This window comes from Urocampus carinirostris, chromosome 4 (assembly GCF_059441175.1).
Source record: "Urocampus carinirostris isolate Australia breed hairy pipefish chromosome 4, RoL_Ucar_1.0, whole genome shotgun sequence".
Taxonomy (NCBI): Eukaryota; Metazoa; Chordata; class Actinopteri; order Syngnathiformes; family Syngnathidae; genus Urocampus; species Urocampus carinirostris.
Genome location: NC_142352.1, coordinates 1,567,018 through 1,590,888, shown reverse-complemented (window position 1 = coordinate 1,590,888; position 23,871 = coordinate 1,567,018). Strand labels below are relative to the sequence as shown.

General features: G+C 40.6%; 1 protein-coding gene across 2 annotated transcripts in view; it reads left to right on the top strand.

Moving 5' to 3' along the window:
• Positions 1 to 13,222, top strand: part of mtss2b (MTSS I-BAR domain containing 2b) — a 57,024-nt gene extending 43,802 nt beyond the window's left edge. Inside the window, exons 8-15 of one of the 2 annotated variants that reach the window (XM_088333118.1) lie at positions 1,778 to 1,885; positions 3,057 to 3,154; positions 6,616 to 6,904; positions 6,992 to 7,066; positions 9,581 to 9,739; positions 11,061 to 11,210; positions 11,284 to 11,434; positions 12,151 to 13,222. In XM_088333118.1, the coding sequence (XP_088189244.1) occupies positions 1,778 to 1,885; positions 3,057 to 3,154; positions 6,616 to 6,904; positions 6,992 to 7,066; positions 9,581 to 9,739; positions 11,061 to 11,210; positions 11,284 to 11,434; positions 12,151 to 12,881 (1,761 nt within the window). In that variant the 3' untranslated portion in view covers positions 12,882 to 13,222. The remainder of the gene's footprint in view (positions 1 to 1,777; positions 1,886 to 3,056; positions 3,155 to 6,615; positions 6,905 to 6,991; positions 7,067 to 9,580; positions 9,740 to 11,060; positions 11,211 to 11,283; positions 11,435 to 12,150) is intronic. The other variant, XM_088333117.1, reaches the window with a different exon arrangement.
• Positions 13,223 to 23,871: the final 10,649 nt, after the last annotated feature.

Here is a 23,871-nt window from a genome sequence, read left to right as displayed (position 1 = left end):
TATTCTCCTAACAATGCATGCTCGTTTCTTAATTTTAGGGAAACATATTGACAAGAGACAGGCTTTTCCACACAGGGGCAGATTTATTTTCTTAAAGTATTAAGTGAATTCCATCAAATTTAGCCGAATTATTGTCGAATTAGTCTAATTAGTCCTCGTCGAGCCTCCCATCTCTCGTCTCTCTTCTTCTGTCTTCCGTCTTTCATCTTTTTTTCACTTGTCGGGGCGTCGGCTCCTCCCCCATGGGCGGGCCAGGAACTCCCCACCTCGTCTGACCGGGGCGTCTGATTGCCTCCCTGTCACTATTTTAACCGGGTCCTGTCAATCCCCTGTTGTCAGTCCGTCTGCGAACCTCAGTGTATACTAGGCAAGCCTTTTTCGACCCTGACTCCCACCTGTTCCGTTTTTGCTCCCGTCTGTCTCCGGCTACGACCCGTTTTGATCCTGACCACGTCTGCTCTCCCGTCCCGACTTACGACCCGTTTCTGACCCCGACCACGTTTTTGCTCTCCCGTCCCAACTTACGACCCGTTTTGATCCTGACCACGTTTGCTTTCCCGTCCCGGCTAACGACCCGTTTCTGACCGTGACAACGTTTTCGTTCTTCCGTCCGGCTGTCGACCTGTTTTTTCGTCCCTGACACCGCCTTCGCTCGCTACCGAAGATCCACTTCTGTGTTCGGATCACAATCCGAGTACGAGAGCGACCTGCTTCCCGCGCCTAGCGAACTCCAAATCGTGGGCGCAGCCTTTCCTCTTTCGTCTGATAAAACTTGTGAGAAACGTAACGCAATTGGGTCCCGTTTCCGTTCTGGTCTTGACCGTATTCAAATGAAGCTGAAAATAAAAGTGCACTACAACAATCATGATTCATTTTTACGCACCGTTTTTACGCGCAAGTGTGCACAATCATGGATTGACTTCTGAAAACAAGGGGTGAAACATTTACAACTATTTCACAATGTCTAAAAAAAAAGGGCCAAAGTAAAATACACGGTTGCAAAGTTTTTAATAACTGTAAACTGGTCATCTTACAATGGCCACTTTTGGAAATGGTTAATCTGTCACGGTTGCCATGGCGCCCAATTGGTCCCCGCCGTGTGGCGCCAGGTTCTGTCTGGGTTGCCACGGTGCCCAATCGGCCCTGCCCATGGACACCAGCTGAAACGCGTTGACAGATTGCTCCCTGACTACTTAAATGCTTTCTTGTGAGTTGCCTTTTGTCGGAGCGTCTGCAAAACCCCTGCTAAACTCTGGTGTGATACGTCAAGCCTTGTGAATCCCCGTTTTTGTTCTTGTTTTGCCAAGCCCTGCGAATCTCCGTTCTGCCTGTGTTTTGCTCCTGTTTTGTTTCCCGCCCCCATCTGTTTGATTTTGACCACTTCCTACTTCCGTGACCAACGATCCTCGGATCGAGTGTGTGCTCATCCCTCCTCTCCCATAATAAACTTTGAGTAACGTTACGCGATTGGGTTCTGTTACTGTCCTGGTCCTGACCTAATCAGGGGAGAATAAAAACTGTGTGTTCCAACTCGGACGACTCAATGTCGGTAGTACTTGCTGTGATTTGGGGCAAAACTTGAGATGGTTAGCTTTCAAAAGACACCAAACGTGTCCATATTCTCCAAACGGATCAAGAACAGCATTCAACTGATTTTGGGTACCTCTTGGATTGGGATTTTGGGCTAAAAGACTGGGTTTTGAGCACATGTTCCTTTTTTTTGTGATTATTTCTCAGAATGAATTTTGTGTTTTTTGTTGTTGTTGTTTTTTGTCAGAACGGCGAAATCGCCATGTTGGGGGAAATAACGCACTTGCAGGCCATCATGGACGACCTGACCGGGCTGACCACGGACCCCCACAAGTTGCCCCCCGCCAGCGAACAGGTAAGACTTGCCCAATACCACAAAAACACTCCAAACAAATCAGATGCATTTTATGCTTATTGTGTTTTCCGGACGACAGTGGTACCTTAACTTACGGATTTTAATTTGTAACCTGAAACATTTGTATGTAGAGACGCTTTTCGAATGTAAATGAGTAAGAAAGAAGAGAAAAAGAAAGCGTGAAAGCAACAGAGAGAGAAAAGTGAACGAGAGTAGAGAAAAAAAGAAAGTGAAAGAATAAGACAAGAAAGAAAGAGAGAGAGACAGAGGGAGAGTGAGAAGGGAGAAGGAGGGAGAGTAATAAAGAAGAGAAAAATAAAGATTGAAGGGGAGAGAAAGAGAAAGACAGAGAGTTAAAGAGAGACAGAGGGAATAAAGAGAGAAATACTGTAGAGAGAGTGATGAAGATAAGACCAATTTGTTGAATCGTCTCGTACGTGTTCAAAGAAATGCAGGAATCAAAATGACATAAGAGGGAGTTCTTTTTATTGATACACAATTTCAACAAGAGACTCAGCGAATCAAAGATATGCGTGTGTCTTTATCGTTTTCAACATAGCACGTGTCCCCGGTTTGGCCCCGTCCCTTTTCACGCCTGAAGGCGTACATGCCCAGGGTTCCGTCCTTATTTGGAAGTGTTTTTAAGTTTATGCCAGTTTATGTCACCTTGCCCTTTGCCGTTATCTCGTCCTCCCTTGAGGAGGATTGTTTATACTAATTCGTCCACCGAGACCTTCGCGAGATGTAAACAACATTTCTCCCAACTGTGAGCAAGTCTTTCTACATTTCTTTCTAAATGTATGCAAATCTATTCTACAAATGCAAGTTTATTTTCTACAACAAGATCACAAAAAGAAAGACTGAGAAAGAGGGAGTGAGTTAGAGAGAGGGAATGAGAGACCTTTAGAACAGGTTGAAATTTTAACATTGTGGTGGTTTTCTACAGTCCTCTTTTACTCTCTTTGCAAATTCAATATGTGTCTTCTCTCTTTTTTTGCGTTTTTACTAAACTATAGACTTAACAATTGGTCCTTTGAGCCAGATATTGTACATCTTGGAGGGGAATTTTACAATAAGTCCGATTTTGACATCTTGAGGGTACAGTCCTCCCATGTTCTCCTTATTTTGGGCGTCCCATCGACTCTAAACACATCCAATGGTTTGTCCTCAGGTGATCAAGGACCTGAAGGGCTCAGACTACACCTGGTCCTACCAGACTCCGCCCTCTTCCCCCAGCAGCTCCTGTTCACGCAAAAGCAGCATGTGCAGGTAAACGCACAACACAGAAATGTTTACAAATGTTTATTTTCTTTGTCGAGAAAGAAAACAAGGCGATGAGATTTTTGGTGTTGAAAGAGGTGCTGTGTGAAATTGTTTGTCCGTCTGCATGCTTGTGACACACCTTTTGTGTACCTCGGAGCTCTGGGACGACGACACGAATCGGATTGCAAAGGCAAATTGCCCTAGAGTGGGGGTAGAAACCGATGCTAATCAGCGAATAACATTCAAATAACAAAATAGTATGAAAAATGCATTTTCGGTGTGATCTGACCTAAACTGGTCCAATGGAGTCAAAAGGTGGATGCAAAAGAAACATTCCCGCGGAGGACAGAATGGGATTGCAAAGGCAAATTACCGTAGAATGGGGGTAGAAACCGATGCTAATTAGCGAATAACATTCAAATAACAAAATAGTATGAAAAATGCATTTTTGGTGTGATGTGACCTAAACTGGTCCAATGGAGTTAAAAGGTGGATGCAGAAAAAATATTCCCGCTGAGGACAGAATGGGATTGCAAAGGCAAACCGATGCTAATTAGCGAATAACATTCAAATAACCAAATAGCATGAAAAATGCATTTTTGGTGTGATGTGACCCAAACTGGTCCAATGGAGTTAAAAGGTGGATGCAGAAGAGATATTCCCACAGAGGACAGAACGACAACAAGAGACTACCAACCCATTGGAATATAATGCTTGAACTCTATGTATAACTGAACAAAACATGATAGAAAGAAGTGCCAGGTATTTTGGAAGTTAAGCTAGCTTTATCCGAATGCTACATGAAAGAAAAAGACATGTATCATGTTCGTAACTAGCATAAACAAGCATGTACGGCTTTGCTATGTGTCTTTTCCTCTTTCAGTTCAATATCAATGGTCCGAAATGACCAAATTAGTAAAAAAAAACGAAATACGAAACGACCAACAGTGAAGGGGAGAGGGCCGTTTTCATCAAATGACGTCAAAGCCAATCAGATTTAAGTCAGTCACGAAACCACGTCATCTTCCGGTCGTAACAGCCAATAGTAAAGCAGCAAAAGCCAAAACATCCCGCTCCCTTTTGCGGTAATTCCCGCCCACTTCATGTCGTCAAAGCCAATCAAATTTAAGTAGTCAACGAAACCACGTCCACTTCCGGTCGTAACAGCCAATAGTAAAGCAGCAAAAGCCGACACGTCCCGCTCGTTTTTGCAGTAAGTCCCGCCCACTTCATGTCATCAAAGCCAATCAGATTTAAGTCAGTCACGGAACCACGTCCACTTCCGGTCGTAACAGCCAATTGTAAAGCAGCAAAAGCCGACACGTCCCGCTCCCTTTTGTAATAAGTCCTGCCCACTTTATGTCGTCAAAGCCAATCAGATTCAAGTAGGTCCGAAAACCACGTCCACTTCCAGTCGTAACAGCCAATAGTAAAGCAGCAAAAGCTGACACGTCCCGCTCCCTTTTGCAGTAAGTCCCGCCCACTTTATGTCGTCAAAGCCAATCAGATTCAAGTAGGTCCGAAAACCACGTCCACTTCCAGTCGTAACAGCCAATAGTAAAGCAGTAAAAGCCGACATGTCCCGCTCCCTTTTGCAGTAAGTCCTGCCCACTTTATGTGGTCACAACCAATCAGATTTAAGTCTGTCCCATGATCCCGCCCACTTTTGGTAATGCCCAAAAAAGGTATACCCTTTTGGGTCACGCCCACCTTGGGGTAACCTGGGGTGTTACGAGTGGGGCGGGACTAAGTGGGTATACCTTATTTGGGAGTGTGGGTGGAGTTCTATTGGTCGTGATCACTGGAAGGGGGCGGGACTTGTTGTTTTTTTCTGCTTTCCTACTGGCTGTTACGACCGGGAGAAGGCGTGGCTATGTGACTCCCCCTTATTCTTATTACCTGTGACGTCATTTGACAGGTTGTTAATAAAAGAATTGTGATCAAACCGAGATCATGAATTTCATCTCATCTCATCTCATGAGGTGCACCACTTATCCTCAGTAGGGTCACGGGGGTGGTGGAGCCCATCCCAGCAATCATCGGGCAGTGGGCAGGGGACACCCTGAACTGGTTCACTCGCTCATTCACACCTAGAGACAATTTGGACCGGCCAATTCACCTGAAATGCATGTTTTTTTGGAATGTGGGAGGAAACCGGAGTGCCCGGAGGAAACCCACGCAAGCACGGGGAGAACATACAAACTCCGCACAGTAAGGCCGGTAGCTGGATTTGAACCCACACAGGAGGTTCCCACGATCTCAGAACTGTGCCGCACACGCGCTAACCACTGCGCCGCCGTGCTCATCATGAATCTATTCTTCCAAAACTGTAAACTGATTTTGTTTTGCCGTCAAACACGACACCTCAAGGTCAGGAGAATAACTTGGAGTTTAGGGGACGTGCTGCTACAGTAAACCTCGGATAAGTCGGATCCAGATGGACCGGTCATTTTCATCCGACTTATCCGAGGATCCGACTTATCCGAGGTCGCAAAATTTCGAACTAAGAAGAAATTTAACTCTTAGAAAAGTGCATACTTGTATATGTAAAATGAAATACCAAGCAATGATATCTTGTAGGGCTCATTCCAAACTTCGCCGCGATGTCTTTTTGCTTCATGTGCTGATTCTTTTCTTGGAATTCAATGATAGCGAGCTTTTCTTCATACGTTCTAGTCTTGAGACTCCTGCCTTTGGTTTTAGAACTTGAGGCCATCGCCACACCGTAGACCGCACAGACCGCAAGGAAGTCCAAAGAAATTCACACAAATTCAATTTGAATGCTAGCACTACTGTAATAAGAAACAATGGGATTATGATTACGAGGCTTTGTTCTATGACCGCGTGCTGTGATTGAGAGTGCTATCATTCAACACTGAGGAGGAGTTTGATGAATAGCCTCTGCCAATCACGGAACGCCACGTCACATCAAGAAATCTTCCCGGAAAATCTGGGAGGGGTTAAAATCTTCCCGGAAAATCTGTGAGGAGTGAAAATCTTCCCGGAAAATTCCATCGCTTACTGCCACTGGAGGCTGAAATTTAGAGCATTTGGGAGATGTCCTAGGCGACCTGATACCGATCCGACTTATCAGAGGCGAAAACCATTAAAAAGGGTCAATTGTACGGAAAAATCCATCCGACTTAGGCGAGGATCCGACTTATAAAATCCGACTTATGCGAGGTGTAATACTACAGAAAAGCCTAGAGAACAAACGTTCCACGCAATTTGTCCGACTTATCCGAGAATCCGACTTATGCGAGTCCGACTTATCCGAGGTTTACTGTACTTTGCTATTAAGCTGTATGCGTTTGACAATGTGTAAATAAGTGTGTTTTGTACGTTACCCCGATAGCTCTGACACTCGCCCCCATGTTCTCTCCCCCTTCCTCCCTCTCTCACCCAAACACTTTCCCTCCTGTGTATTTTGTGGTGCATGCGGCGCGGCCCTCTTTCATCCAAAACAGCAGCGTCAACAGCGGGCACAGCAGCGCCTCGCGCTCCTCGGGCGGCGGGGGGGTGGGATTGGGCGGGGGCTCGCTGCCCCACTCACCCACTTCCTCTTCCTCCTCGTCCCTCCGCTACCGCAGCGGCCCGCAGGGGGCGCCGGGGGGCCCGGCCGGGGGACCGCCCGGGGGAGGCGCGGCCGCCCACCGCCTCAGCAGCGTCTCCTCGCACGACTCGGGTTTCGTGTCGCAGGACGCCAACGTCTATTCCAAGCCGCCCTCGCCCATGCCCTCCGATATCACCAGTCAGGTGGGTAGCGAGGGGGGCGGAGCCCTTCCCTTTTCCGAAATTTCCCACCATTTTTTGTCACCGACGTTTTACGATTTTTTTGTCCAGAAGTCGTCCAGCTCGGCCTCGTCGGAGGCTTCCGAGACCTGCCAGTCGGTCAGCGAATGCAACTCGCCGACTACTGTGAGTTCTTAGCCTGATAACAACATGACGATAAAATACCGTATTTTCCGCACTATAAGGCGCACCTAAAAGTCTTCATTTTTTTCAAAAGCTGACCATGCGCCTTATAATACAGTGCGCCTTATATATGGATCAATATTAAATCGCAAAGTCTTCCAACTAACTTGCAGCCGCCGACTCGATTTTCCCCCGAACGTGAAGTTGTCCGCGGTGTATGCTGGGATTTATTTACCGGCGTTTCATTGGCTAACCAATGTGTCAATCATCATTTGAATGGATCGCTATTGGCTAAAGTTATTTGGAGGTCAAGAGGCGGATCCTTTTTATCATTTACAGGCTGGCATTGGCTGAAGCGGCAAAACAAAGCCTGCAATTGGCCGAAAAAGATGAATGCATACAGCACGTGGTTGACGGCATACAGAACACATTTTTTTACTATTCTGTATTTGTAAATATTTTATTCTCCTGGATTTACTAAACTCACGGTTATAAGAGGACCACGGCTGCACATTATTATTGAACGCAACGACTTCGGTGAGCTACTCCGGCTATATATTTTCCCTGTATCTTGTTTCAGACTGAACTCGGTGTTTCTGTGATAAGCGGTGCAGATAATGGATGGAATGGAGTGTCTATTTTTAAATTCAACTCAATTCCAAGTGTTTATTGTCATATGCACAGTAAAGTTGCGAGCGAAGAAGAAAATAGAAACTAAGGAATGGTTGGCATTTCTTGAATCCCAAGACTTTAACCTTTCGAATGATGGAACGATGCATTTGAGTGACATCTTACGGACACCACATCCGGACGTGTTCTCGACACGTCTTTGCTACTTTGCAAGCTTTCGGAATGTTAAGGGGGTAATCAGTTGGACTGAACTATCTGACTGTTTTGTCCACGTTCCCATTGTAGCGCCTTATAATCCGGTGCGTCTTATGTATGTCAAAAATAGGACCAACAACTATTTTTTCGGGGTGCGCCCTATAACCCGCTGCGCCTTATAGTGCGGAAAATACGGTATATAAAGCGGGGGTTTCAGAGCTCCTATTTACTCTTCGTTAGCGCAGAGGGCACCCACTTCCATACGCCTTCCTATCATAACAACTGCATTCCTAACTAGTTTATTACCAAGTTAATTCTTGGAAGTAGAAAGAACAGAGAAAGAAAGGGGAAGAGAAAAATAACACAAAAAAAGATAGGAAATGAGTAAGAAAGAAGAGGAAAAGAAAGTGTGAAAGCAACAGAGAGTAAAAAGTGAACACGAGTTGGGAAAGAAAAAAAGAAGAAAGAGTGAAAGAATAAGAAAAAGGAAGAAAGAGAGGGAAAGTGAGAAAGGGAGAAGGAGAGAGAGTAATAAAGAAGAGAAAAAGAAAGATTGAAGGGGAGAGAAAGAGAGAGAGACGGATGGAATAAAGAGAGAAATAGAGGGAGTGATAAAAAGAAAGACTGAGAAAGGGAAAGTGAGTTAGAGAGAGGTAAAGAGAGAGAGAAAGTGAGAGAGAGAATAAAGAGAGAAATAGAGAGAGTGACAAGAAGAAAGCCTGAGAAAGAGAGAGGGAGTCAGAGAGGGAAAGAGAGAGAGGAAAAAACGACAGAGTGAGAGAGAATAAAGAGAAAAATAGGAGAGAGAACAATAGAAAGAGAAAGAGAGGGAGAAAGAGAGAATGAGAAGTAGAGAGATTGAGGGAGAGAGAAATAGGAGAGAAAGTGAAAAGGAAAGAGAGAGAGATACAGAGAGAGAGGGTGTGAGAGAGAGAATAAAGAGAATGATAGGAAAGAGAGAGATAGTGATAGAAAATGAGGTAGAAAAAAAGAGGGAGGGAGTAAGAGAGAGAATGAGAAAGAGAGAGAGTGAGGTAGAGAAAATCAAGAGAGAGATAGGAGAGAGAGAATAAAGAGAATGATAGGAAAGAGAGAGAGATAGTGATAGGAAATTGAGGTAGAAAGAGAGAGGGAGGGAGTAAGAGAAAATCAAGAGAGAGATAGGAGAGAAAGAGAGAGAGTGAAAAATACAGAGAAAGAGGGAGAGACAGAAAGAACAAAAATGAGAGACGGGAAGAGAGAGTGGAAGATGGCAATAAAAAGAAACAAGAAGAGAAAAAAAGAGAGAGAGTGAGAGAGAGGGAGAAAGAGAGACTGTAAGATTGGAAAAGACAAGAAAGAAAATCAAGAGAGAAAAAAGAAAGCGAAAGAATGTCATACAGCTCCAGTGACTTTGCAAGTGGTGCCTGGCTTTGTCAACATATTTCAAATAGCAGTTCATTTTCCTCTTGTGCTTCTCTGGGTGTTGTCTGGCGGGCCTGATTTGGCCCACAGGCGCCATTTTGGACACCAAGAAGGCTCATGATGAATACGAAGGAATGCTTCCTGGCGCTTGAACTCATCTCACGCTAACACAAAGTAGACGCTACTTTGTTTCACCGCGCCGCATGCAGACGGCCAGCAGGGGGCGACGTCCCCTCCCGTCTCCCCCTTCTTCTCTTTCTCTCCTTGACTTTGTCTCTCGCTTTGCAGTTTTCCTCGTCCTTCGCTAGCTTCCGCCCCGCCCTCTCTCGCTCCGGCTCGCCCAGGCCTCACTCTGTCACCCTCCCCGTCACAGCGCTTTCACCCTCTAGCCGCCCGTCCACTTCCTGCTCCTCTTCTCCCACTTACTGCAAGCTTCCTGCCTGGAAGGTTGGTTTTCCCATCGACTAGCTCATCACCGCTGCCTACCCGTCCCACTCAAATGTTTCAAAAGCCACTCGGTTTGACACTCGAGACAAATCCCATTCCATCCCCTTCCCCTTTCCCCTTCCACTTGTTTGATGAGGGACGTCAACGTTTCATTTAGCTAATCCCATTACTTCCCCTTCATCTTCACCCTTGCATTTCCACTTCTTTGTAAAGGGGAAACGACACCGCTAGGAATTAAGAACTTTCTTAGTGCTTACTTTGCTTGTTGTTAGTAACATAATCCCGCTCGTTTCGGTCTACATGGCAAGATTTTGGACCAATCCCAATCCTATTACTTCCCCTTCATCATCACCCTTGCATTTCCACTTCTTTGTCGAAGGCAAACGACACCGCTAGGAATTAGGAACTTTCTTAGTCCTTACTGTGCTTGTCACGTAACATAATCGCACTCGTTTCGGTCTACATGGCAAGATTTATGACCGATCCCAATCCCGTTTCTTCCCCTTCATCTCATTCCTTACCCTTTGTCCTCACCCTTGTATTTCCACTTCTTTGTAAAGGGAAAACGACACCGCTAGGAATCAAGAACTTTCTTAGTCCTTACTGAGCTTGTTGTCAAGTAACATAATAGCACTGGTTTCGGTCTACATGGCAAGATTTAGGACCGATCCCAATCCCATTACTTCCCCTTCATCTTCACCCTTGCATTTCCACTTCTTTGTTATGGGCAAACAACACCGCTAGGAATTAAGAACTTTCTTAGTGCTTACTGTGCTTCTTGTCACGTAGCATAATCGCACTCGTTTTGCCTACATGGCAAAATTTAGGACCGATCCCAATCCTCTTCCTTCCCCTTCATCTCATTCCTTACACTTTGTCTTCACCATGGCACTTTTTTTGTTGAGAGCAAATGATTTAGCTAGGAATTTGGACCATACTTTGTCAAGCAAATTGGAAACGGTTTGGATTTATATAGCATTTTTCGAGTCACCGAAGACCACCCAAAGCCTTTCGCCCTTCCCATTCACACACGCACACTCGCACCCTGATAGCGGCAACAGCCGTGCAAGGACTCTTACTTATCGGGGACATTGGGGGGTTCAGTGTCTTCCCCGAGGAAAACTTCCACATGTAACACGATTGCATGGAACATCATTCCACTCGCTTTCTTCTTGGCAAGCTTTAGTACCGATCCCATTCCTTCCCCTCGATCTTAACCCTTCACCTAGCAACTGCTCCCTGACCGAGAATCAGTATACGGAGCGTCCAACCACCCTATCCCCCTTCCTGTTTGTCAATAACCAGCATCCAAATTCTTCAGGACTGGTCCAAAGCCGGTTCCTACGAGCAACCCGGGGCTAGCGTGGTCCAGAGGAGGAAGGAATCGAGGGAGGGCGAGGGCTCGCCACTGGCGCAAGGCTACGCCGGCCCCTCCCAGGCCGACGAGACCCACGGGTCCAAGACCTCCAAGGTAACGGGGGTACCGGAACCAAAAGGCGCTTCACGAAAGCCGCGTTTTGTAAAAGTGCGCCCCCTGTCTTCAGTCGGGGGAAGAGGGGGATCCGACGGCGGCGGCCAGCCGAGGCCCGGGTTCCGAGCATCGGAAGAACGTCCGGGACTCGCTTCGGTACTCCGGCGGATACGGTCCCGAGACCCCCACGCCGTCCTGCTCCGAAGACCCCGTCCCCTCTCAGGGTGGGAAAAATTCTTCCTGGGTTTTTATTTTTCTATTCTGCAAACATAAATACTGTTTTTACTCTTGTTTCTTTTTTGTCTCCTTCCCCTCTACTTTCCCAACCTGTTCCCTTTTCTTTCTATTCTTCTTCTATTTTCTTTTTTTGTCTTGTTATCTTCCTTTTTTCCTCTTCTTGTTTGTTTTCTTTTCCTTTATTCTTCTCTTTTCTTTTTAATATTTATTTTCATTTTTTCATTTCTTCTTTTTCTTTTTCCTTTTTCGTGTCTTCTTTTTTCTTATCTTTCTTTTTCTTTTCTTTTGTTTTTTTTATTTCTTGTCCTCGTTTTTCTTTATTCTTTTTACTCTTTTTGCTCTTTTCTTTGTTTATCTTTGTTTTTCTTTATTTTCATATTTTTCTTTTTTTTATTTCTTCTTTTTCTCTCCTTTTTTTGTTTTCAATTTTTTTTTCTTTTTCATTTCTTCTTTTTCTCTCCTTTTTCCATTTTTTTCTTTTTCATGTCTTTTTTTTAATCTTTCTTTTCTATTGTTTTCATTTTATTTCTTGTCCTCATTTTCCTTTATTCTTTTTACTCTTTTTTTCTAGCCAATTTGTTTTTTTTGCCATGTTCGGAGATGATAAGTGATGCGCACCGTCGTCCTCTGCCGTGTCAAAAGACCGTCAGAAAATTGGGTTTACGAGGTTCGCTTTTTTTCTTTTGTTTCCGTGTGTCGGCAGGTTCGGATCCGGAATGCTATTCGCTAAACGGCGAGGGCGAAGTTATGGAGTCGGACAAGTCCTCCACCATCCCTCGCCACTCCAACATGGGACAGAATTTCCGCCGCATGATCCAAAGCAAGCGGCCGGCCAGCACCGCCGGGCTGCCCGGCGCCGCGGTTTCGTGCCCCGGGGGGCACGCCCCTCCGCCCTCCTCCGGCACCCCGGGCACGGCCACCATCCGCCGGACGCCCTCCACCAAACCCGGGGTCCGCCGCACCCTCTCCAGCGCCGGCCCCATCCCCATCCGGCCCCCCATCGTGCCCGTCAAGACCCCCACCGTGCCCGGCTCGCCCGGCCGGGCGGGCAGCGAGGAGTGCGTCTACCTGGCGGAGGAGGCCCAGGGGGCGCTGGATTTCGTGCGGGCCTCGCCCAAACGCCTCAGTCTCCCCAACACGGCCTGGGGGGCGGGGGCGGGGCTGGAGATCTACGGGGGCGGGTCCGAGGAGGAAAAAATGATGGCCGCCAACCGCCACAGCTTGGTGGAGAAAATCAGCGAGCTGGTGGCGGGGGCCCACGCCCTGGGCGAGGGCCAGTTCCCGTACCCCGCCCTCCCCGACCAGCCCGTCCCATTGGGCCAGGCCCCGCGGGGGGCGGAGGGGACGCCGGGCGACATGCTGACCACCATCCGGCGAGGGGTCCGCCTCCGCAAGACCGTGTCCAACGATCGCTCGGCGCCGCGGATTTTGTGACCGGTGGGCGGAGTTACCCCGTCGGGCCCGTAGAATGAAAACGTACACGAGAAGTTAACTCTGAATAATTAACTCGTTAGCGCCGTATCCGGTGTGTGTGTGTGTTGGACGCATCTTACTCTTCTCTGTGCTAACATTTGAGCATTTATTTCCTTTGGGGCTAAATGACCCTACAATACACCGATTTTCTTCCACGAGTGCTCAATTTGGTCAACGAGTTAACTAGTTAACTATTGCACTACTAGTAACACCAGGCCACACGGGTTCATTCTCGAATTGTCAACGTTGAAACTCAATAGAAATGAAATTTCAATCTCAATGTCGAGATTTTTCCACTTCCAAAGCGAAACGGCTCTGAGTTAATGCTTTAACTTTGAGTTAAAACATCAAATCTGAGTTAATGCTACAACTCAGAGTTAAAGCGCCATCTCAAAGTGAATGCTTTAACTCTGAGTTAAAACTCCAAGGGTTTTCTTTTTGTCAAAAAGAAAGGTTTGACTTGTAGTTAAAGCTTTAACTTTGGAAAAGGTTTTCATTGAAATAACTGAGTTATTTAATGAAGAAACTGACTAAGTTCAAACTCAAACATATAGGTTTATTTTTATTTTTTTAATGATGTGATATTCTTGATTAGGGCTTTAACTCTGAGTTAAACCTTGAACTCATAGTTAAAGCTTTATCTTTTGAAAATGTTTAGCTTTTTTTTATTGCAGGTTTAAACTTTTAACTGGCTTTTTAAAGGTTTTAAGAATTGTCTTTTGGTAACTAGTTAATGCGATACTCTTGATAAATGCTATAACTCTGAGTTAATGCTCTAGCTCCTAGTTAACTCTCTGTTAAAACTAACGTATGAAAACGATTAACTCTGGATATCACACAGCTTTCAAGCTTTAACCCAGTTTTAAAGTTTGGCTTGTTATTGTGATATTATTGACAAACGGTTTAACTCCGGGTTGATGATATAAGTCCTAGTTAACTCTTAGTTAAATATTGACTTTGTTTAATTCTGGTTATGAACTCTTTTTTAGAGGTTTATAGTTTTAACTTAGAAAGCACACGCTTTGGGGATGTTCTCGGTCAAGTCTTTAACTCAGAGTTAACCAAAAAGCGCTAACGCCTAGTAACTCTTAAACTCAGGGTTAAGCGTTTGCTCTTGGGTCATATTTAACTCGACACGAGTTGACATGGTATTCCAGATTAACACACTAACTCAGGGTTAAAGCATTAACTCCTAGTTCATCTCGAAGTGAGTTTTAAAGCTTTAACTCAGCACTAGTCGGCGTGATAGTCTCGATTCCAGCTCAAGGTCGGCGTTTGAACTATATTTGTCGTATTTATACCTTTAAGACATTTATAGCGATACTAGTTAGTGGGAATACTGGGTCATATTTACTGTTGACTAGATGAAAACGGTCGGTATCCAGTACTACAATAACTACGATGACTAGTTACACTAGTTTACACATGGATGTCAACCAGTGCGGCATGGCCTCATAATTTTCGCGTCATAAATGCAAAAATAAAAGCTTGGGCTAGTCAACGCTAACCACTTTGTAACCGGAGTGAGGCTTGGTCCTACTAGCTTAGCACGGTAGTTAACTGGTTAAAAAAAAAATGCTCAAATGTAGTCCGACAGTCACGTGACTTCCTGTTGTTTTCGACCCGACGGAATCTCGGGCGGCGGCCGGCGCAGGGAGCTAACACGCTAGGTGGTCGGCATTGATCTGCGCTAGCCGCCGGCTAGCTATCTCGCTAGCTTGGGAAACCCGAGCGTTTGTTAGCGTGTGTGTTTGCGCCACTGCGGGACAGCCGGCGAGCCAATCAGGCGTCTTCTCTCGCGCGTCTCGTGCTTTTATTTTGGCGGTGTCCTTCTACGGGCGAAAGACGGAGAAGCGCAGCAATAAGAGTCTTTTATTTTTGCGAGCTAATAGCGTTAGCGTTTCCTGAATCGAGGAAAAGAGGAAGTGAGGGAATGAGGGGGCGGAGTCAAGTGGAGAGCGGGTAAATGTTGTATATGTACGCGAACATGACGGTATACGTTAACAAAATATAGGTATGAAAAGCGATTCATCGGTCGGGCGATTAATCGGTCGGGCGATTAATCGGTCGGGCGATTAATCGGTCGGGCGATTAATCGGACGATTATCTTCTGGAGAAAACCGTTTTTTGTATGTGTTTTTTTAGGAAAATTGTCAAATGAAAACAAGTGTTTGTTTGTTTAAAGGTACATTGCAGGGGTCTCCAACGTAGTGCCTGCGGGCACCAGGGGTGCCCTCCAAGGGCAGCTGGGTAGCTCACCAGTTTTGAGTCGTCGTGATTTTCTAGGAAATGATTTTCTTTATCAGTTGACTGTTCGACCTTATTTTTAATAATGAACCGGTCGATAACAGTCATTACACAGTCATTTATTATTTTTCGAGATTTAAATGAATAAATTCCAATTTATGAACTTTATGGACTAGAAAAGTATAGCATTGATAATTGTTTTGAAGTAATGATCTTTTTTGATTTATTTTACAGGAAATACAAAAAAAGATCCCAGTTTACAGGTTATATAAAGTAAAAGAGTGAAAGAATATGCAGTTTTTTTAGCTAGCGATTTGGCTACATTTTTAGCATTGTAACTAGCTATCTTCCTACAGATTTAGCTATTTAGCAAGCTACCCGGCTAGCTTTTTACATTTTTTTGCATGCTATCTCGCTAACATTTTGTCTTTTTTGCTTGTTATCAAATGATATGTTGGGTTCCTTTTTAGCTAGCTTTTTAGCTTTCTATCTGGTGATGGAGTTGGCTTTTTACTCTTTTAGCTAACTTTCTAGCCTCCTTTTGGCTAGCTATCTGGCTACATTTTTAGCTTTGTAGCTAGCTATCTTCCTACAGATTTAGCTATTTAGCAAGGTATCCGTCTATCTTTTTACATTTTTTTGCATGCTATCTCGCTAACATTTTGTCTTTTTTTTGTACATTATCAAATTATATGTTGGTTTCTTTTTTAGCTAACTTTTTAGCTTACTATCTGGTGATGGAGTTGGCTTTTGACTCTTTTAGCTAGCTATCCAGCCTCCTTTTAGCTAGCTATCTGGCTACATTTTTAGCTTTGTAGCTAGCTATCTTCCCACAGATTTAGCTATTTAGCAAGCTACCCGGCTAGCTTTTTACATTTTTTTGCATGCTATCTCGCTAACATTTTGTCTTTTTTGCTCGTTATCAAATGATATGTTGGTTTCTTTTTTAGCTAGCTTTTTAGCTTTCTATCTGGCTATGGAGTTGGCTTTTTACTCTTTTAGCTAACTTTCTAGCCTCCTTTTAGCTTTGTATCCAGCTACATTTTTAGCTTTGTAGCTAGCTATCTTCTTACAGATTTAGCTATTTAGCTAGCTATCCGGCTAGCATTTTACATATTTTTGCTTGCTATCTCGCTAACAATTTGTCTTTTTTGTACGTTATCAAATGATATGTTGGCTTACGTTTTAGCTAGCTTTTTAGCTTTCTATCTGGTGATGGAGTCGGCTTTTGACTCCTTTAGATGGCTATCTAGCCTCTTTTTAGCATTTTACCTGTTTACTCTTCTAGCTAACTATCAAGCTTTTTGCCTTTTGTGCCAAAAAGTAGCTTGACGCTTGATGAACGTTGGAGACCCCTGATAAAGAGTGTAAGGTTTGACCACTAGGTGGCACTGTGTTGTCCTAATGGGAGAAAAAACGAGTGCCAAATAAGCACAGCGTGGCAGCAAGATGCCAGACTATGAGGTAGACGTTCCGCTATGTCAAAGAAATACACATTTCTCCACCTTTATAAAAATTAGTACGATAGTTGGTGTATTTTGGCCTGGTATGTTTTTGTCTTTTATTGAATGTAGTTTTTTTTTGGACCACTAGGTGGCACTTAGTATCACACTGTCCCTTTAACAACTTGAAAATTGGGTATCGCTACAAAAAAAACAAGAAAAACTCATTCTAAGTCATATTTATTTGCCTGTTTTCTCTCGTCAATGAAAAAATACAAAATTTCATATAAACATTTTGTCATTTGAAGTATATTTTACTCATTTTGGTAGATATTTTTGAATCTTTTTTCGTTTGTTTCTCGTAGTGCCAAGAAAAAGTAGAGAGGCCGCGCTTTTATTTGACTAAAAATACAAATTAAAATGATAAGTAACTGATGAAAATATGGAAAATGAGCTTTTTAAAAAATTGCATTGTATTTTTTTCAAGAAAAGTCCGAAATATACAATTATATATACATATATATTATTTCTCAATCAATATTTTTTTTCTATTTTATTAGACATAATTATTTTAACATATCTTTAAAAAGCTAAATTTTCTGCCATTAGACAATACGTTTGACAATATATATATACATATATATATATATATATTATTATTATTTTTGTAAAATTATATTAAAATCATGTGTTTTTATCTTGTTTATTGGACTACTTTGTCCCATTTTCCCCCGTTTGACTAGAAACATAAATTAAAATGATAAATAACTGATGGAATGATGTATAATGAGCATTTTTTATTTTTTTTTGTATACTTTTCTTGGTGTGAAAATATCTAGGTTTTTTTTCTCCATGAAAAAGTCCGAAATATACAGATATATGTATAATTTTTTTTCTCAATTATTTATTTTTTTCTATTTTATTAGACACAATTATTTTACAATGTCTTTAAAAAGCAAAAATTTCTGCCATTTACTCATTTCAAGAATTAGACAATACGTTTGACTATATATATATATATATATATATATATATATATATTATTTTTGTAGAATTATATTAAAATCATGTATTTTTTTATCTTGTTTATTAGACTACTTTGGCCCATTTTCCCCCATTTGACTAGAAACGCAAATTAAGATCATAAATAACGGATGAAAATATGTCAAATGAGCATTTTTTGGTGTATATTTTTATTGTATTTTGACTTTTAAAAATATTTATGTTATGGGTTTTTGTTTTCATGAAAAAGTCCGAAATATACTATAATATATATGATTTTTTTTCTCAATTAATTATTTTTTTTTCATTTTTTTTGACACAATTATTTTAAAATGTCTTAAAAAGCTAAATGTTCCGCTATTTACGCATTTCAAGTTTTATAATTTAGGTAGAGAAAATTCCCTTGAATTAGACAATAGGTTTGACTATATATGTATTTTTTATATTTTATTTTTGTAGAATTATATTCAAATCATTTATTTTTTTTAATCTTGTTTATTGGACTAATTTGGCCCATTTTCCCCCATTTGACTAGAAACGCAAATTAAAATGATAAATAACGGATGGAAATATGTCAATTTTTGTATGTTTTTATCGTATTTGAATTTTCTTCTGTTTTAACTTGGCATCAAAATATCGAAGAATGTTTTTTTTTCTGAAAAAAGTTATATATTGAAATCAGAACATATTTCACAGTGTTTTCTAATGATTGTTTTTTTTAGACAACAATTAATTGTTAATTATTAAAAAATTCTTAAATCATATATATATATATATATATATATATATATATATATATATATATATATATATATATATATATAATGTCTAATAATTTTTGAGGTAAAAAAATTCCCTAAAGTGATCTCCGATTTTATTCGAGAAAATAATTAAAAACAAAAGTAAAATATTCTTAATGTGAAAAATATTTGGTACTTTCTTCTTTATTCTTGTTTTAATCGATACATGAGAAATATTTTCGATATTTTTCTTATATACATATATATATATATATATATATATATAAATATTGTTATATTTTACTTTTTGAAGAGTTTTATTTTTCGAGCAAGCTTCTTGTGTAAATGTCTGATTGACGAGAAAAAAATCGTCTGATTTCTTTCAAATTAAAGGGACAGTGTGTATTATTTCCCTTTTATTTCCTTTTTTACTTTTGTTTCATTTTTCATCTTACCCTTTATCTTTTATTTTTTCTCACTTTTTTCTCAATATTTTTATTTTCCTTGTCTATTTTTCATATTTTCATTTTGCTTCTATTTATCTTATTTGTTTCTTGTATTTCTCGTTTGCCTTTTTCTTCCTTTTTATTTCTTGCTTTTTCCTTTCTTTTTTCTCTTTATTATTTATTTTTCTTTTTTCTTATTTTTCCGTTTTCTTTTCATTCTTTTTTTCTCTTCTTTTCGTTTTTTTTTGCTTGCTTTTCTTTTTTCCTATCTTTTTGTTTTCCTTTTCATTTTTTGTTTTGTGTTTTTTTTTCTTCTTTTTTCTCTTTATGATCCCTTTTCTTTTTCCTTTCTTATTTTCCTTTTCCTCCTTTTTCTCTTCTTTTTAAATTCTTTTTTCCTAAACACTATTTTTTGTAATTATTTCTTTCTATTCTTTGTTTTCCCTTCTTCTTTTAAGTTTTCATTCTTTCTTTTCTCTATTGGCTTAGCCCTTTTTTCTTATTCCATTTTTCATGATCTTTATCGTGTTTCTTTATTTGTGAGTACATGGGCAAAAAATTGACAAGCAAAATGGTGCGGTTTGGCAAATTCAGTTTTGATTCTACCTTGTGCTTTGTTGCACTCGATTTCACCACACAATACAGCAAACGTAGTGGTCACATACTACACAGTGTCCCTTTAAAGCAAAATCCCGTGATTCCGGTCGTTTGTTTTCTGTGCATTTAGGTCGTCCTCCACCATAAAGCGACATCTAGTGGTCAAATCGTACACACTGTCCCTTTAATCTCATGTTTCCTTCTGTTGTATTTTGCAGCTTGTTCCTGTTTTGTAACCCAAAAAACAAACCATTTTTTCGTTTTTTTTTTTCACGAAGGAAAGAAAAAACAGCATTTATTGACCCGCGAATGGAAAACGAATGTAATGATGATTTTCCCATAATGCAACAGGGGAAAAAACGATGAATCGTCAGCTCAGGACCGAAGGACAAAACGTGGACAGGACGAGACGAAAAAGGAGAGGGAAAGGGGGAGTGAGAGTGAGTGCTCTAGATTTCTTTCAGGATTTGTGTTTTTAATGTACAAAAAAAAAATCAGATGCGTGTCATAAAACTTGGTCGGGGTTCGGAAGTCACTTTTGATTTCATCGATTGATTTCAAAAAGTCTGCCCTTTCCCTGATTTCTGTGTTTTTTTGCATATGTATCACTCGCAACGGTTTCAGACCATCAAACTGAGATTATGAATCGATGAGATTATAAATCCAACAAAAGTGAAATCGATACCATAAACAAAATACTTATCAATAAAAATGTAGCCGCTAAATGGTGTTTTAGGTCATTTCACTTTTTTTTCAGTTGAATAAAGTTTAAAAAAAAAAAAAAAACGATATTATGTTATGAACCGGAACTGGATCAAGACCCAAACGCGTGACAATTCTCACACGAGCCTTTTATTTGAGGGGAAATGGGGAGTCGTGCGCGTTAGGCGGCAGTCTGGCGTGGAAAGACAGGAAGCCAGAGGCCGACGAGATCGATACCAGTTGCCCGAGCCGATATCGGAGAGATGGGGTCGATACCGGACAGGTCGGGACAGACAGGATAGATATCGAAACAGGATATCGAAAATAAACAGGACAAACTAGACAAGAATGAAAACTGGAGAGAATAATAAACAGGACAAATATAGACGTGAACCGAACTGGAACCCGATAATAAACAGGACAAAAATAAACGGGAACAATACCAAACAGGGAACATCAACAGGATAAAGTCATAACACATGTCTAGCGGGGCAGAGGTTCGTTGACGGACTGACATAGGAAAACTGAGAGCACTGAGCTTAAAAAGACAGGAAGCCAATCGGTCAATGAGCCGCAGCATGGGCGGGGCCAATTGGGCGCCATGGCAACCGTGACATATTAGTTTCGATAAAGTCAAATATAGAATTGAATGACTTACATCTCTAAAACTTTTCAAAAGTAATTATAAGAATTTTTAAAAAGGGATCCCGTAAAATGTTTGTTATTTCAATAAAGGTTTTTCGAAACGACGGCATGCGTAACCGTGACAACCGAATCAAGTCATTTTCATCATTTGAAATTAAAGAACCGTTCAATGATTGAGCATTATAAAAGAAAAATGTCAGGCGTAACCATGACAACTAACTTAATAAATACATGACTTAAAGGTGGGGTGCGGAATTTGACGACGTAAGGCTGCAATGGTGATTTTAAGCCAGGAGATGGCGACAGAATCACACATAATTTGCGTTCATTTCTCAGACTCGCTCGAAGAAACTCTTCTTTTTTCATCTTTAGGGGGGGTTTGTTCCGGCCGGAACCGGGTTGATTAAAGGAGCGGATAGGCGCGACGGAAAAAAAGTATAAAGGCTCTTTGAACTCCGTCTGCCATTGTAGGCACATCCTTAATAGGGAAACGATTGAAAAATTGCGCGTTGGCGTCGTACCAATAAAGTTTTGAGAAACAAAAAACTGCAAGAAATTAAAAAAAAAAGAAAGAAAAGTTGATGTTGTCAACATTTAGGGAAAAGATAGGATTCCTAAGATCATGAAAACAATCGTCTTCCGGTGAAAACGATTTCAAATCGAGTTGAATTCGGTTTTGAGTGAATAAATAGGCGCGCGCGTCGAGAAGAAGCTCAATGACGATCAGAATTGGAGCGCAAGGGGGCGGGGCTTATCCAGTGCATCGTGTTTCCCTTCTCTCTTAGTCCTCTTGGTTTTTCTTTTCATTGTATTTTGCTTCCTTTTTCTCGCTTTTGATTCTGTCGTTCTCCTTTTTCCGTTTTTCTTTTTTTCATGTCTTTTCCTGGCTTTTTTTCTTGATTTTTTTTCTTGTTTTGTTTTTATTTCCCCATTTTTTTCTTTTTTTCGACAATTGTTTCAAAATTTTAATTTCTTTCTGGCCTTTTTCTTATTTGTTTCTTGCTTTTTGTGTTTTTTTCCTTTCGTTTATCTCATTGTCAGTTTTCTTTTTTTGGTTTTAAGTTTTACCTTATTTGCTTTTTCCTCGCTTATAACTTGTTCTTATTTATTTTCTGCTTTTATGTTGTTGTTTTTTTCTTTTGTTGATCTCGTTCTCGGTTATCCTTTTTTTGTTTGAGGTTTTTTTTTTTATTGATCTTTTTGCTACATTTTTATTTATTTTTTCTTGCTTTTTCCTTATGTTTTTCCTTCTTATTTCTGTTCATTGTTTCAAATTTTATTTTTTTTCTTTCCTTTTCCTTTTTCTTATTTATTTACTTTTTTTAGTTCATTTCTTCCATTTGTTTATCTCGTTCTCAATGACCCTTTTTTGTTTTATTTTTTTTCTTCTTTTCTTGATTTTTTTGGGTATTTCTTTCTCTTTGTTTTTCTTTCATCTTCTTGTAGATTGTTTCAAATTCTATTTATTTTTTTCTTGCTTCTTCATTTTTCTTATCAATTTCCCGATTTTTTTTGTTTATTTTGTTCCTAGCTTTTTTTGTTTTTTTATTGTTTTCTGTTTTTCTTCTATTTTGCCCTCTTCTTTCCTTTTTTATTTTATTTGTTCTTTTTACATTGCTGTCTTTTGTACGTTTTGTGCACAATGGTACATAGTAATTGTTTTTTCATGGATCAAAACGACAAAAACAATCCGAAGAGTCGCTCGGAATCCTAAAGAGCTGAGCCGAAAGAGACGATTCTCTCATAAGAGCGTCCTCGCTAGCTGACATACACAATATCATACGAACAAGATAGCCTATGCGCTGCCTTGACTGCCGTCGGTACTACATCCACTTTTCATTTCGGTCTTGGTCTTATTCTGGATTCTACATGGAATCGAATTTGGATTCTTTTGTGGCTCTGGGAATTCACTTGAGCGATCGGCACTGTGATGATTTATGATTATAATGATATTAATAAAGTTCTACTTCGACTGGTTTACGCCTCTGTTTTGTTTTTATTATTAGTGTTGTTTTTTTTTTCCTTTTTCCTTTTTTGCTTTATTTTCTCCTTCTTTTCTTTTGATTCCCGTTTTCTTTTTTGCCTCTTTTTCTTATTTCTTCTTCCCTAATTTTTTAGTTCCTCTTGTAAATATATTATTTTTCCTTTTCTGTCTTTCTTTTAGAAAGACCGGCTATTATTGTTATTATTATTTCATTATATTTTTATCATCATTATTATAAGTATTTTATTTTATTATTATTATTAGTAGTAGTATTTTATTTTATTATTATTATTTTGAAAAAGGATTCTCATTTGACCTCATGTATTGTTTTTATATCGTGTTTACAAATAATCCTGAGGGCCACGTGCAATGTCTACAAATCTCCAAGAGAGGGCGCAAAAGATCCACTCTAACGGTCTCATCATTTTGAAGGCGCTACGCCAGCGGTCACAAACTCACGGCCTCCGGGCCAATTTCGCCCCCCAAGATGATAGTTCGAGGACCCCGCCTTAACATGAAAGTTAAAGAGACAGTGTGTGTAATTTTCCCACTCTGTCGTGGCAACGAAAATGAGTGCTAAAAGCACAGCGAAGAAGATAAAGTTCAGAGACTCAATGTGACCAAAGTGCACTTTATTACTTTTTTTTTTTTTAAAGAAAAAAGAAATGCAGTAAAAGAGCGATGACAAAAAGACAAACTCAAGTAGAAATAAACAGAGAAAAAGAAAGAAGGGAAGAAAATAGTAAAGAGAAAAATGAAAATTAAAGTAATAAGACAAAAAGTGAAACCCAAGAAAAAGGGGACCAAAAAAATGCAAAATTGTAAAACAGAAATAAAGACAAAAAATAGAGAAAAAAGAGAAAGTTGTATTTATTTTATTTTTTCTCTTTAATTCCTAAAATTAGTTGTTTTCCCCCTTCCATTTTACTTTTTTGCTTTCTTTCCCCCTACTTTTCTTTTTATTCCCGTATTCCTTTTCTCCCCCTTTTCTTATTTCTTCTTCTCTAGATTTGATTCCTATTTAAAAGAAATATTTTCCCATCCCTCTTTCTTTCTTTGAGAAAGGCAGGAAGAAAAAGGCTGCTTTTTGCCCACTTTCAGTCTCCGTAGTTTAGACTCATGTTTTGTTTCACTACATTTGACATG